General features: G+C 42.4%; 1 protein-coding gene across 2 annotated transcripts in view; it reads left to right on the top strand.

The window, feature by feature from the left end:
- The window catches only part of LOC135168134 (fatty acid synthase-like), a 167,639-nt gene that overhangs the window by 31,198 nt on the left and 122,106 nt on the right, over positions 1-14,335 (top strand). For both annotated transcript variants that reach the window (XM_064132054.1, XM_064132053.1), the window contains one exon: positions 1,959-2,671. In XM_064132054.1, coding sequence (XP_063988124.1) covers positions 1,959-2,671 — 713 coding nt within the window. The remainder of the gene's footprint in view (positions 1-1,958; positions 2,672-14,335) is intronic.

The raw sequence follows: 14,335 nt of genomic DNA, 5'->3' as shown, positions 1-14,335 counted from the left end.
TCCACCGCTTTCGTGTGGCAGGCCTTATTCAAGGCTGACCACCACACTACGGCTGCATGTGTAAGCTGTGGGGTCATTATGGCCGTGTAGATCCATTTGACCATTCTCGGCCTTAGACCCCATGTGCTTCCGAACATTCGCCTGCATGCCCAGTATGTCATAGTGACCTTGTTGGTCTGCATGGCGATATGCTTTTTCCAGCTGAGCTTCTTGTCGAGCCAAATACCTAGGTATTTGACTTCCCCAGAGAATTTCAGCACTGTGTTATAAATGGAGGGAGGTTTGACGGCACCCCTCCTTCTGCTTTTAAAGTGCACCATCTCCGTCTTGCCTGGGTTTACCCTCAGGCCCTTCGATGTGCACCAGTGCTGAACATGGTCCAGCGCCTTCTGCATCTTGCTATGTAGCATGCTCGCGTCCCTGCTAGTTACCAGCAGCGCCAGATCGTCCGCATATGCCACTGTCCTTACCCCCAGCTCCTCGAGTCCAGTGTGGAGGTCGTCGACAACGAGGAGCCACAGCAGAGGGGTGGAGTGGACAACTCTAGTTCGGAGCATGGCGGTTATCCATTTGGTGACCGACTCCTCGATCCCAAAAGATGCCGCCGCTTTCTCCATCGTATCAAAGGAAATGTTATCGAAGGCCCCTTCGATGTCTATATAGACATCCAGGGTATCCTCTCTCCTTTCCTTTGCGTTTTCTATTATGCCTACCAAGTGGTGCAGCGCAGTCTCAGTTGATCTGCCAGCTTGGTATGCATGTTGTGAGAACCATATTTGGTTGCACCTCAGTGCCCCCTCCTTAATCTGCCTGTCGACCAGCCTTTCCAGCGTCTTCAACAAGAAGGAGTTTAGACTGATTGGTCTGTAGGCTTTCGCATTGTCATAGCTGCATTTGCCCGGTTTGGGGATAAAGACAATTCTGACTTCCCGCCACCTGCTGGGCACATAGCCCAATGCTAGGCAGGCCCTAACTGCGGGTAACAGTCTGCGCAGGAGCATTGGACCCCCTCTTCGCAAGAGGACCGGATGTATCCCATCCGGATCCGGACTCTTGTACATTTCGAAGGAGTCGACCGCCCATCGCAGCCTGTCCAGCGTTACTATTCTTGCGGCTAGCTCCCAGTCGGGATCGCCGCCTCCTGTTCGTGTCCAGTCCACCTCAGGGCACTCTCCCGGGTGCTCTATAGTAGAGTCCGGAAAGTGCGCGCGAACCAGATGCTCAACGACCTCTCGCGGTTCTGTGATGATCTCTCCGCTTGTCAGCGTGTTTCCACCCAGCCCTTGTGCAGGGCCCCCCGAGAAAACCCTTATTTCACCTTGATAAGGTAAACTAACAGAAAAATCGAATTGCACTGGCACTCGGTTGCACAAAGTTCTAAAATGTTATTTTTGATTGACCACGGCTTGGTGGGCCAAGAACTTTCGAACTCATCGGTCCGATCTATTGATAGAGGGAGTAGAGAGGGTGTGATGTGAAGGAAGGCAGAAATTTGACATTTTCGAAGTGATCAACTCCCGGCCAGACCCTTCTGAAACTGTGTTCAGCGTATGGGTGCTAATATAGTTGAGGAGTTTCCCACCAAAAATGACGGGTTCGGAAGTTGTTGGTCTTCGCGCGCCATTTTAGAGTTGATAAAAAAATTAGTGAATTGCTGAAGAGCTGACGAGTTTTGGGGAACAACATTTTTCCCAGATGACCAGGAGCTTTGTCAAACTATTAGGTCGTGATTTTCTCTAGAATCGCCGGATTAGACGGATTGAAAAAACGATTGAAATCGCAGTTATTCGCGTTCTCTCTCTTCTTCCGCTCTCCAAAATGTATGGTAATTTAGAATATTATTCTTTTCTGAAGAACAATAAATTATAATTAAACACAATTAGACCATAAATAAAAATCGAGTTGTTGGAGACGAAACACCGCAAAGAATATTAATTTCAGCGCTATCATTATTACAGGTGTTTTATCACATGACGGTCGATCCAAATCATTCGATAACAATGCCAATGGTTACGTGAGGAGTGAAACAATCAGTATAGCCTTCCTTCAAAGAGCTAAAAATGCTAAACGTATCTACGCAACCATAGTCTATGGAAAGACCAATTGTGATGGCTTTAAACCACAGGGAATTACGTTTCCGTCAAGTGAAATCCAACGTGTTCTTCTTAGGGATTTCTATAAGGAATGCAAGGTATTACCAACTTCGGTCGAATATGTTGAAGCTCATGGTACCGGAACCAAGGTGGGAGATCCTGAGGAACTGAATGCAATTGAATCAGTTTTCTGCTCCGGAAGGACCGGACCACTTAAAATCGGTTCGGTTAAATCGAACATTGGGCACGCAGAGCCCGCCAGTGGAATGGGTCAAATTGCAAAAGTTATTATAAGCTATGAAACTGGCCTTATTCCGCCAAATTTGCATTATACAGAGCCACGTGAAGGTGTCGAAGGTCTTACGAACGGAAAGCTACAGGTTATCACTAAACCGACACCGTGGAAGAGAGGATATGTTGGTGTAAGCTCATTTGGATTCGGTGGTGCCAATGCTCATATTCTTCTCATGTCAAACCCTAAAGAGAAGATCAATGATGGCGCGCCTCAGGATGATCTTCCACGGCTTGTTGTTGTTTCTGGAAGAACTAAGGAAGCAATTATTTCACTTTTAGCAGATGTAAGTACATACTCCTATTTCTGCGCGTGCCAAGGTCTGAAAAATTAAATAAGCCCCTTTATAGGATACTTGGTTTAATCATATGATTCCTATTGTATATAGTTTTTACAAATAATATTGCAGATAGATTTCACGTTTTCTCACTATTGAGGGGGAATTTGAAAATATAACTTATTTTATGGTGTTCAGTACCATTCTCATTACACATTTTCGCGGATCCTATAATCACAATCCCAATTTCTTTGCTCTTTTAAAGACTACTATCCCATTCGATCGATCCAAAAATCTAACGATTTTGGGGGTTGTCATTATCGAATGACTCGTGGAATTTAATTATTTTATGTCTGTGCCTTCGGCTTGACCCTTCGGAGATTACCTCGCCCCCCCTCGCATGTGTGTACCCCAACATATGCCAAATCCATACCTTAAGAGCCTCTATGAGGGAAAAGGGTACCCTGAAGTGAGATTCGAGTGCGGCTAGTGCGGATGGTCCGTTGTTTCTTCAGTACGCTTTCTTTTTTCCCGAAGCGTGTAGTGTGTCAAACGTTGTTGTAATGTTCGCTATTTAACGCACAAAAAAGTGTGTTAAATATTCGATAGAGAGTCACAAGATCAAAGGTAAGTATTCCCGTTGGTCTTTCTATGTTATGTTACAGGGATTAGGGTTCTAAGCGGATGAAAACAGTCGAGACCAGTTGTCTATTACCGGACAGCCATTTTTTGGAACGAAGACAGGCGAAAGAGCAACGGGGGAATCGCAGGTTCCGCCTCTATTTGTACCCTGTTTGCCGCTCGTGGAGGTTCCTCCGACCAAAATGTCCTGAAAAGGCAACTGGGGAGTCGCAGGCTTCGCCTCGACTTTTACCCTTGGATCAGATCATCCTAAGGGACAGGGCTCGTAGGCATTCTCTCTCGAGCACACATCCACGGAAGAACAACCGTCAGGCTGCTGGTTTCACCGGGCCCTTAACTTACCATGAACTCTGTTCGCAGACATTGTCTCGAACTCATAATTTGGCAAATATAGTTAGACTTTCCTAGTCCCTAACCTAATTCTGACCTGGTTCGTAGAGGTTTCTCGAACGCCATCCTCTAAACTATTGTTCCTCTGATGAAATTCATTTCAGATGACGTCCGTACCATCGGTCACATCAAATGAGCTTTTAGGCGAAGCAGCGGATTCGGAGGAAGCGGATGCGACCTTAGATCAAATAAAAGCTTTAGCTAAAGCCAGTCTTCCCGACAGATGGCTGGAAGAAAGAATTCTGAATTTGTCTACAACAGATATTTTTGGGGAAACAAAAAAGGTTACAGATGATGTCCTATCCAAGATCCGGTTTGCCCTCCCAACTATCAAATTGACAAAAATCTTTATGCCGGAGGGGTCCACCCTCAGCGAATAATCTTATGAGGAAATTAAACTCTGGATGTTGGGGTGGGCATTTTGTAGAGCTCTAGGCATAAGCCCGCCGGCTTTGGTTCAGCAGATACGAGGCTCTTCCTCGGCTGCGCAGTCATTCCTGGACTTGCTCAAACCTGTGAATCATTGATTCATTTGTCGAAGTGCTGCAGATCCAATGCTCAAAGGTGAAGTAGAAGACAATGAGAGGGAAGAATCAATAGTGGAGGAGGTGATCGAAGAACCAAAAGCCAAACGAAGTAGGGCACATGACTTTGAAAGTCAAGTGTTTAGTATGCTCCACGAGTTGAAGGAAAGAGTGGACGGAATGAAAAATTCAGAACGTCCCCATCACATGGAGGATGAGTTCTCATCGGAGCAGGATCTGAACACGGCCGAGGAGGATCAATTTTTCGTAGACAGGTCAAGGGAGACATCCCAAGATGATGACACGCCTGCAACCTTCACGATTTTCGATCTAGCATTGGTTCCCCAAGTGAAAGAATGTCCCCCCCTCATCGCAGCCCCGGATCCGGAAATTAAAACTGAGAAAATCAATTGTCAGAAGTTAGGCTCTACCTCTTGGAGCATGATAAGATATAAAGAGGTCCAGAAAAAGTTACAAGCTTCCCCGGTATTTGACAGTCTCAAGGTGAACAGCCAATTGGGATTCTGGGTCCCCAAAGTATTCAGTTCCTCGCTTTTAGCCAGATCGGATGCCATGGCTGGTACTATTTCCCCTGGTCTCCTACTACAACGTCAAAAGTTATCATTGGCCGTTAAATCGCGGATAACCAAGCATCCGCAGATAAGCCAAGATATCAAGGACGCTTTTCTGGGGGATTCATCAGTAAAATCAGTCTCAGATGACTTGCTTCACTTTCTATGTGCTCGTAAAGCAGAAATCATTGAAATATGGAGGGGTTATTGTAAACCAAGATATCATCATCAGGGTCTAAATGTCTCAGAGATACCTCCATAGAAGTCGCCTTTGTTTGACGAAAAATTACTATCAGAGTTTGTGGAACAACAGGGGGGTATTCCGAAGGTATTTTATCAGGAGAAATAGCCCTTTCGTGACGGTGAATCCAGTAATGGACATTCGAGATTTCAACCAAAGGTAAAAAGCTCCTCTCAGCCACGTCTTCTAATGCAGTCGAACAAATCATCATCTGGTCAATCCCGACGAGTGTTCCTCCCATCCAAAGACGGAAACTACAACGCTAAACCGACAAGGGGTCCTTCGAAACGAGAAGATTCCTCAAGAAAGAGAAATCGCAGTTTTGAAAGGACGTGACTATCAGTTCGAGGGAGGCCAACTGAGTCACTTTATTCCTCAATGGAAAAAGTTCAAGCCTGCAAAATATATTATAAGCATCCTACAAGGCTATTCGATTCCGTTTACAAAAACACCCCCAACAATTCCCCTCACAAGCCAAAGTATCATCAAATAGGCCACGAGAGAATCATTTCAAATGTCGAGGGAAATAAAAACAATGCTCCATCAAAGAATAATAGAAAAAGCAAATTGGGGGACAACCTTCATATCACCGATGTTCCGGATCCCAAAAGCAAATGGAACATTTCGACAAATTTTCAATCTTCGGTGCTTAAACGATCATCTTCACCCACCAAAATTTCGGTTCATAAGTCAGCGCGGAGTGCCGTCATTTCTTCGGAAATCGATTTTTTGGCAAAAGTAGACCTGTCACAAACATATCTTCATGTGCCAGTCGAAAATTCCCGTCGCAGATATCTCTGTCTGTCCTACTTAAATCAGCTATACAACGTGACATTTCTACCATTCGGCCTGTCGACAGCCCCTTTAGCCTGTTCCAGAATAAGCAACTGGATAGCAGATCTCTTTCGACAGTAGGGAATTCGAGTTCTAGTCTACCTGGACGATTTTCATTTCGCTCATCAAGATGGCGGGATCCTGGAAAACCAAGTCCTTTTTGGGATAAAGCTCCTACATTCATTAGGCTGGGACGTCAACACCGAGAAGTCGGTAATATTCCCATTACACCAAATCGAGTTCTTGGGCATCTTGTGGCACACCGAGCGGAACGTGATGACGCTCCCCGAGGACAAGAAATCTCGAATTGTTCGACTCATAGAAAAGCTCCTGACCTCAAGGATCTGGAGCTGGGAATTGAGAAGTTCCCTTCTAGGAATGTTAAATTTCGCAGCATTGGTTACTCCTCTGGGAAGATTCTTCTCACGACAGCTTCAACGAGGATGTCGTCGCCTGTTAAAAGTCGCACCAAACAAGAAATTCCCTCTACTCCACTTGAGCAGCCTAGATTGCTTCTGGTGGAAACAAAAGATTCACCAAACAAGTCCGATTTTTCGAGCAGATCCCGACATTTTCCTCACAACACATGCATCCGAGACGGGATGGGGATTCCAGTTGGATCAATGGGTTCAAGCGGGACCATGGACTCCGGATCAATTAGACACATCAATCGCAAGGAACTTTACACTGTACTACTGGCAATCCAGATGTTCAAGGAACACCTGAAGGGCAAGTCGGTAATGCTACAAGCAGACAATAGAACCACTATAGCCTACATCAGGAATCAAGGGGGAACGCGCTCACAGATACTATTAAACTTAGCGAAAGAGCTCTTAACTTTGCTGGACCAGAACGAGATTCATCTCACCCCATTTTTTCTACCGGGAAAGTTCAACACAGTAGCAGACAGACTGTCCCGAAATCTCCCACTTCCGGATTGGCACCTCAGTCCCGAGATTCTACAGCGGGTCTTCGAAAAATGGGGAACACCTCAGATCGATTTATTTGCGATATCACGCTCCACGATAGTTCCGACATATGTCTCGATGGAAGCAGAAGATCAAGAGGCCCTATCTATTGTGACGAGGCTACATAACCTCCAACATTGCTCTCCCCCCGCGCCATCTATATTACTATTATTTTCCATTACACCGCTCACCGTTGGTGAACCCCCTCCCATAAAAGTCCTCCCCCTTCCTCCATTCTCCTACTCACCGGGCTCGGACAGCGCGAGAACCACTGTAGGAATCACCACTGGAGCATAGGATGACGTAGTCATCCTCCTCCTGCCCGCAGTCCCCTACTCCAGGCGCTTAGCCACCATCGAAGAAGTGGATGACGTAGGTCGTCGTCGCCCCCCCCGCCGCAGTCGCCTACTCACCGCTCGGACTCGGACAACGGACGCACTCGCACGTTGCGTATCCCCGCTATCCCTCGGCCACCCGAAGATGCCCACAAGCATCGATCGGTGGATCAGAGGGATGCGTATATTACGTCACCGAAAAGGGACGAATATGGGCCGAGGACTCCCGAATACATCGAAGAGATCCTCAATTGTCCCACCGATCGTCACTCGTCGTTAAGCTGTCACGGTAGTCAAATCTATATTCAGTGAATCTAATTTACAATCGATCGCGGAATCCATTATGAGAGTGAGCCAGGATCTCCGGAATTGGAAGAGAGGCGACTTGGGCCAAAACTGAAACCTGATCCCCTCCCCCCCTGTAGCGGAGTTTAGTTTCACACTACACAAATAATAAACGCTCGATTATAAAATACAATATGTCGTTTATTAATATAACAATTAAATATACACAGTGTGTCGCGTGCCGAATACAGTATATTACTGAGTTATGGAACACTCGATTTTGATATCTTTGGCAGGTATTTGCCGAGAGTAGTAGGGATAATCCGGTAAGGAATTCGGACAACACTGCAGGAGTGAGATAGAAGTAACGTCTCGTCTGACGTCTCGTCTGACGTCTCGTCTCACTCCGACAGTGCTGTGATGTAGCTAGCGCTGCATCCATGAGAATGTCTTACCCATTCTTCATGATTCGAAGGAAATACTGAAGAAACAACGGACCATCCGCACTAGCCGCACTCGAAACTCACTTCAGGGTACCCTTTTCCCTCATAGAGGCTCTCACGGTATGGGTTGGGTATATGTTGCGGCACACACATGCGAGGGGGGGACGAGGTAATCTCCGAAGGGTCAAGCCTCGGCAAGACCTAAAATATACGTTTTCTTCCCTTCGGGGTGGAAAACGATTCCATTTTATCACCATTTTCATGGGTTTTTATATCAGTTTAATTGAACAATAGCAAAACAGGAAAATTTCCGTACGAGGTTCAGAATTTGTGAATCATTACATATCACCAAAGTGCAGAATCGGCATATTTTTTTATGTCACTCATAAATTAAGTGATGCTAACAATATTTTGAGGGAGCAACATCGCTACTAATGACATGAAAAGGTGAAAAATCTCAATTTCACCGAAGTTTAAACACGCACCTATTAAATGTAAGTGTTGACGAAGGTGGAAGTTGATGAATTTTGCTAAATTTGGAATTTGAGTTATCACAACCACTCTAAACAAAATAAATACATATTTCCAACCTTAAAAATGACGCGCACGAGCCAACAGGGCTTTTGTGACTTCAAACACCTAGCAGTATAGGTTAGAGTAATAAAAACTACCTTTTGGGTAACACATTTATTAAGACCCAAAAACATTCTCAGTTGAAAGATATTGTGAATGAAGAAATTTCATAAACATCTAGAACGATGTTTCCACCTTATTGTGCCATATTTTCCATGACAAAATCTGTAAGGAACTTGATGAAAAATATTCTGTTAAATTTAAAGTGAGTAATTCGTGAAAAATCGGGACTCCCCCTGTCATGGTAAATTTCGGATAAATAAGGAGGAAATTAACGATTAGAGGTGTTAAACATTTGGACAATTTGCATTCGTAATTTGCAACGCCCCCTTCTAGGCATAAAAACTGCAACTTTCGGTACTACTCAAACTACAGACAAAGGTAAGAGTGGACTGTAGATAAATTGCTCATCAAAATTGAGGAAAACGCGATAAGAAACATTTTATCGCACATCATTATTATTATCACCCAAGAAACCCTCTTCAATATTCACTCGGCATCAACCGAAAAAACTCGATTCGAATAATTCATAAACTCAGAATTATCCCGTCTCACAAAATACTTCGGACATAATAAGTCTATGAGATCAACTTCTCATCACATTATTACAGCTATTCGATTATTTGGCAGCGAATTATGACTTTTTCTAATTTTTTACATTTTTGACTTGAACTTTCTTTGTTTCGAAAGGGGAGATCTAATTAAATAAACAGTACGAATCGAATTCTGATTTTTACCCAGTTGAAGGTAAGCGAAAAAGCTTGAAAATGGCCGCCAATAATGGCAAATTATTGAGGTCATTATGGCAAAGTAATTTTTTCGGTCAATCTCCAATTACCCGACATATTTATGTAGTATCGAAAAATTGTCTATAGCTAGTAGTTTTGGGGAAATATATTCTCAGAACGAAATGGTTTTCTTTTAGAGTAGGCTTTAGCATCGTGGGATGAAGCTCTCCCGAGTGTAGATATGAGACTATATTGTAGGCATAGAAATAGGTGCTATTTGTGGGGAAACCCCTTAAATAGACATGGATGGCACAGGGATGCGAATTCCATCCAATAAGAGGACTTAGACAGTTATATTTTCGGGTTTATGAGAGTCCCACAGATGTAACAGTGGAAAACGTTTCCAGCCAGCGTGGTTCAGAGACCCTTGGATCACGTAACGCTGCTAGGGCCTACTCTATAGTTCAGAAAAGGTAGTCAGCGTTTAAAAGGAAGTGAAAGTTTAGATCGCGAGTGCCACCCTAAGTGTTTTCGAAGAGTCGTGCATTAGAGTCAAGTTGTATATTTATAATAATAAGTTGAAGTGTTTAGCAATGTATAGTGCTAATAAATATATATCTGTTAAACGTTAGTGTCTTTGCGACAAACTTCCTTTGACCCATATATCCCATATTTATTCTGTCAGGAACAATAATTTTTTGTTTTTATCCTTTGTCAAACGATTTTCTTCTCTCAAAAAATGGGTTTTCGGAAGTAATGTGTAGATGGTAGAGCAGAAAATTCAAAGACTAGGAGGAGTGTCAAAATGTCATTTATTGAGAGCCATACTTAATTTCGGAATATATTACTAGACTTCTGAACGTCACAGTTAAGCAGACTCCCTATCACGACCTTCTTAACTGAGACTGTGTTAAGAATCTTGACTTCTTGGATAATCAATGAATGTCTTCCGGCGAGAGCTGCCCAAGAAAAACCGGTCGAGGTTTGGGATAATGGCTAACGGGCGAGAATAAATGTGACACGAGATGCACTATTTAGTCACTGAGAAAACACTTTATTTTCACGTCACGTATGGGTAAATTATAAAAAGTTATACAATTGTGTGCTGCATATAAGCCGCGAACAACCAAGTCGTTGTGGAACGCTGTAGAGATATAATTAGGCGATAGAGATTGGTCGATAATTATAGGTCAACGGTCGAGACGCACAATCACCACGAAAGCACAGTACTAAGTGACTCCTGTAACGTGCGAGAGAAATCCACCCCGGATATATCGAACGTTCGAGACCAAAATCGAACGTTCCAGACGAATCACCGGAAACGTGGAGAGGGCAGCGCCTCGGGTGCGGAAGTAGGCACCTGTATCCCAACGCGGCCGGTAAACGAACCGCGCCCAGGAGGTGCTGCCACCCTTAGGCCGTATGAGGCTATCGCCTCAACAGAATGTATGAAGAATTGTATGTTCCAATCGATTAGAAGTTCTATAAGTGATTGTTTTTTACTTTTTCAACAGTCAAATTTTAGCATCGAATGTTCGAACAACTTATCGAGACAGTTTTTCCCTCAAACTGGGATTCATGAGGGCGCCAATCCACATGGCATCATCAAAGTGGCTTCATATTCATTGAAACTTAAATTGCTACCAACGAGCCATGCCATCTACTATATATTTTACCACGCACTAATCACTTCTAATTCGACTGATTCCAGTACTAATACAGCTGTCATTTTTTTGACTATTTGATACAGGAGAGCACAAAATTACACTGATTAACGATAGTGATAGAACAAAGAATTACTTCATCTGGCCGACAGCACAGCCCCCACCACACTATTTTATCAAGCTAGATGCATTTGCTCAGAGGATAATTTTCTGTATAGTGACACCAATTCCTTGATGGATTACGTAGAAATCAACTATAGAGACATGCGCATTTTGGTATTCGTTCAAACCATTACTTTTTTCATCAAAGTTTCATATCTTTGTTTCTGTGGCGCCGCCCTTACCTCTTATTGTTTTTTTTTTGTATCATCATTGTGAATTTTGAAGATGATAATCGGAGTTGGGTGTAAAGTAGGGTGGGGGATTATCATCTTCGAACGAGACTCTTCGTATATTTTCACTCAAACCTGACGAGTATTCGCAGGTGGGTTCTTCGAGTTCCCCTGGAGTCATGTTCTAGGAGCGTTCTTCTGTAGGGGTTTATCCTTGATATCAGAATATGCTAGTTCAATTTTCTTGGCAGTTTCAACTTTTTCTTTTAGGTTATCTCCATATAGCCATTCATCTGCATTGCATCCACCGTGGGCTTCATGGTTTTGTTGAAGAGAGGGGTAATACAAGACTTACGTGCCACAGTTTGTTAATAAAAAATATCCGCGAGCATCTGTCCTGTATGACTCAAATAGTCAGTAAAAACCTCTTCATCCAGACCTTCTTCTGGAGCATCAATCATCAAGGGCACTGCCGCTCCCAGAGCAGCCAGAGCTGTCCCAACACAATTTTGGGTATCCACGAGGTGTGAGTCTCTCTGCTTCGCCATATCTGAGAGGAGTGGCAAAATTTCTAAATTGACTTTGGGGCCTTCCACGTATAATTCGCCTTTGCGGTTATACAAGTCGACGATGTCTTTTTTCTTTTTGGCAGGAAGACCTTCTTTAGTCCATTTTGACCATGTCTTCATCAGCTCTGAATTGTGCATCACCTCTTTCAAATTAGAGAGTGATACATCCACCCCTAAAGCTTTAAGGATTGCCTCTCTGGATGAAGACACTGTTATGTGGGTTGGATCCTCTGAATCAACCACCTGTTCCTTTGCCTGCGAAGGGTTTGTGTCGTCGTTGATGACAAAGGAATTATTTTCTTTGTCGTCAATTTCTGTAACGACAATGGAAAAAGGTGCTACCTTGTGCCTAGGCTATACTTGTTGTGTATATTAAGATAATGATTCATTACTTTGAACGACATCTTAATGCCCCCTCAGATTCGTGTGGACTCTGATTCTCAAATTTCGTATGGAAAGGTGAAATTGGCATGAGTTTCTTACCAATTATCTCATTCATATTAGTGAGATCTTGTACAGCAGGTTTTGCTTGAACCTCAACTAATTCGTTGACGACCTGAGTGAGGTTATCTAACTGATTTTGAAGAACTTTGAATTTTTCCGATTATCTTATCCTCTTGTGACTGCGTTCATCTCGCGACCTGGATCTGGAACGCCGTTTCCTATCTCGACTTGACATTATTCTACTGTTTGTTGAACAAAATTAACTTTTTTATGTGACGAAATACGAAAAACGTCGAGAAGTTTCGGCACAACGAAACAATATGAAGTAAAGGCGGCGCCACTGTAGCGACCAAGGGACACATGGCGCGGAGGAAAATAAATTTAAAAAATTGAAAATTTGGAGTCAAATGTTGTGGACTTAAGGCATGACAAGCATGACTACATTTATTATCATCGAGAACGAGACTCACAGTATAATACGAATCCACGAAACAATAAATAAATACTCGTATTCTCTGGGCCAGTGATCCGAATTCTTTTCTTTAGTAGTTACCTCTTTCGTATATATGTAGGATCAATGTGGTGGGCAAGAAATAAATGCGAACAAGTCTACTTCAAAAAGAACTACAATAATAAGAAAATATCAACTTGGTACAATAATGTTGATTTAAAGGTAAAAATATGCCGCGATTGAAATAAGTCTGTTCTCTCCGAAAACTCAACACGAACTAACTGTCCACTCTTCCAAATCTCACTTATTTTCTTCTATAGTTCCCCCCCCCCTCTTCACTGCACTAGAACAAACTATCCGTTGTTTATCTGTCCGCACACTGTCTCCACTGGACCTCACAGAAAAGCCCGAAAAAAGGCATGCCTGCCATAAAACTATCACTCAATTACGATAAACACTTCACGGTAAATTATTACCACTAGGAAAAACTATAAAAGATACAAAATAAACTGTGACCTTTCTTCTAATATTAAGTAATAATTAGAAGGGAGGCCAGTAAATAAAAAAGGATGAAGGCGATTTACAATTAACTAATTTATTAATAGGAATTTTGACTCAAAGAATATACAGATTCTGGGATTCACAACTTAAAGAATTACGCCTTTTAAGGGGTTACTCTCATGTGAACGCCTATATTTTACCACTTTTTCGGAATTTTTTTTTTATGCGACAACAAACTTCAATCATGTTGATTTTTCAATATATTTTTATTTGTATTTTGAAATATACGAAAAAAATTTTTTTTTTCGTTTTTTACATTTTTAACATATATTTTTTTTAAGTCAAAGTAGTCACCAACAAAAAAAGGTAGTTCACTGGTCAAGGTGATAGCGGCTGTTCATGTTGTCTGACATAAAAAAATCGAATGGATTATTATTCAGTAGATCTGTGGCTATCGTCCCTACCAAATATAATCAATTTCTATAAAAACAAAAAAAAATATCGAACTTCAAAAAAAAAATCACGAAAATCTCCTTCTTTTTCGTTACAAATCGTTTAAAAAAAATATGAAGATATTGTCGAAAATGAACAATTGTGGTAGGGACGATAACTATAAATGAGTAGAAGAACATATGTAAATTTTAAAGCAATCGGTTGAATACTTTTTCTTGTAGGACCTTGACCGTTTCAGAAAATGATGATTCGAGAAAAACGCGTTTAAAGTTGAAAGCCTGGTAGACAATCGCTTACTACACGTCGGCGACTATGAGCTGTAACTTATCAAATACTATGAATTTCGGTCTGAATTTTTCACAGTATGTTTTCAATAGGTTTTACTGTCAAAATATCAAAAAAAAAAAATCGATTTTTTCAAGTGCTCACATGAGAATAACCCCTTAATCTGAGCGCCCTGTATATCAGCTGTCTCTTTCTTCGGCTAGGGAGACAACTTCCTGTTCTACCAACAGTTACATTACAAGAATACAAGTTTGGCGCTAGCGTTTAAAAAGGCGCTGCATTTAAAGTTTGAAGTTGTTAAATTTTTACAAAATTACAAATAATCTCAAAATTTTGGGGAATTAGGAAAATTAACTCTATGCTCATTTCAGCTAAGAAT

This window comes from Diachasmimorpha longicaudata, chromosome 12 (assembly GCF_034640455.1).
Source record: "Diachasmimorpha longicaudata isolate KC_UGA_2023 chromosome 12, iyDiaLong2, whole genome shotgun sequence".
Taxonomy (NCBI): domain Eukaryota; kingdom Metazoa; phylum Arthropoda; class Insecta; order Hymenoptera; family Braconidae; genus Diachasmimorpha; species Diachasmimorpha longicaudata.
This window is presented reverse-complemented; position numbering and strand designations above follow the sequence as displayed.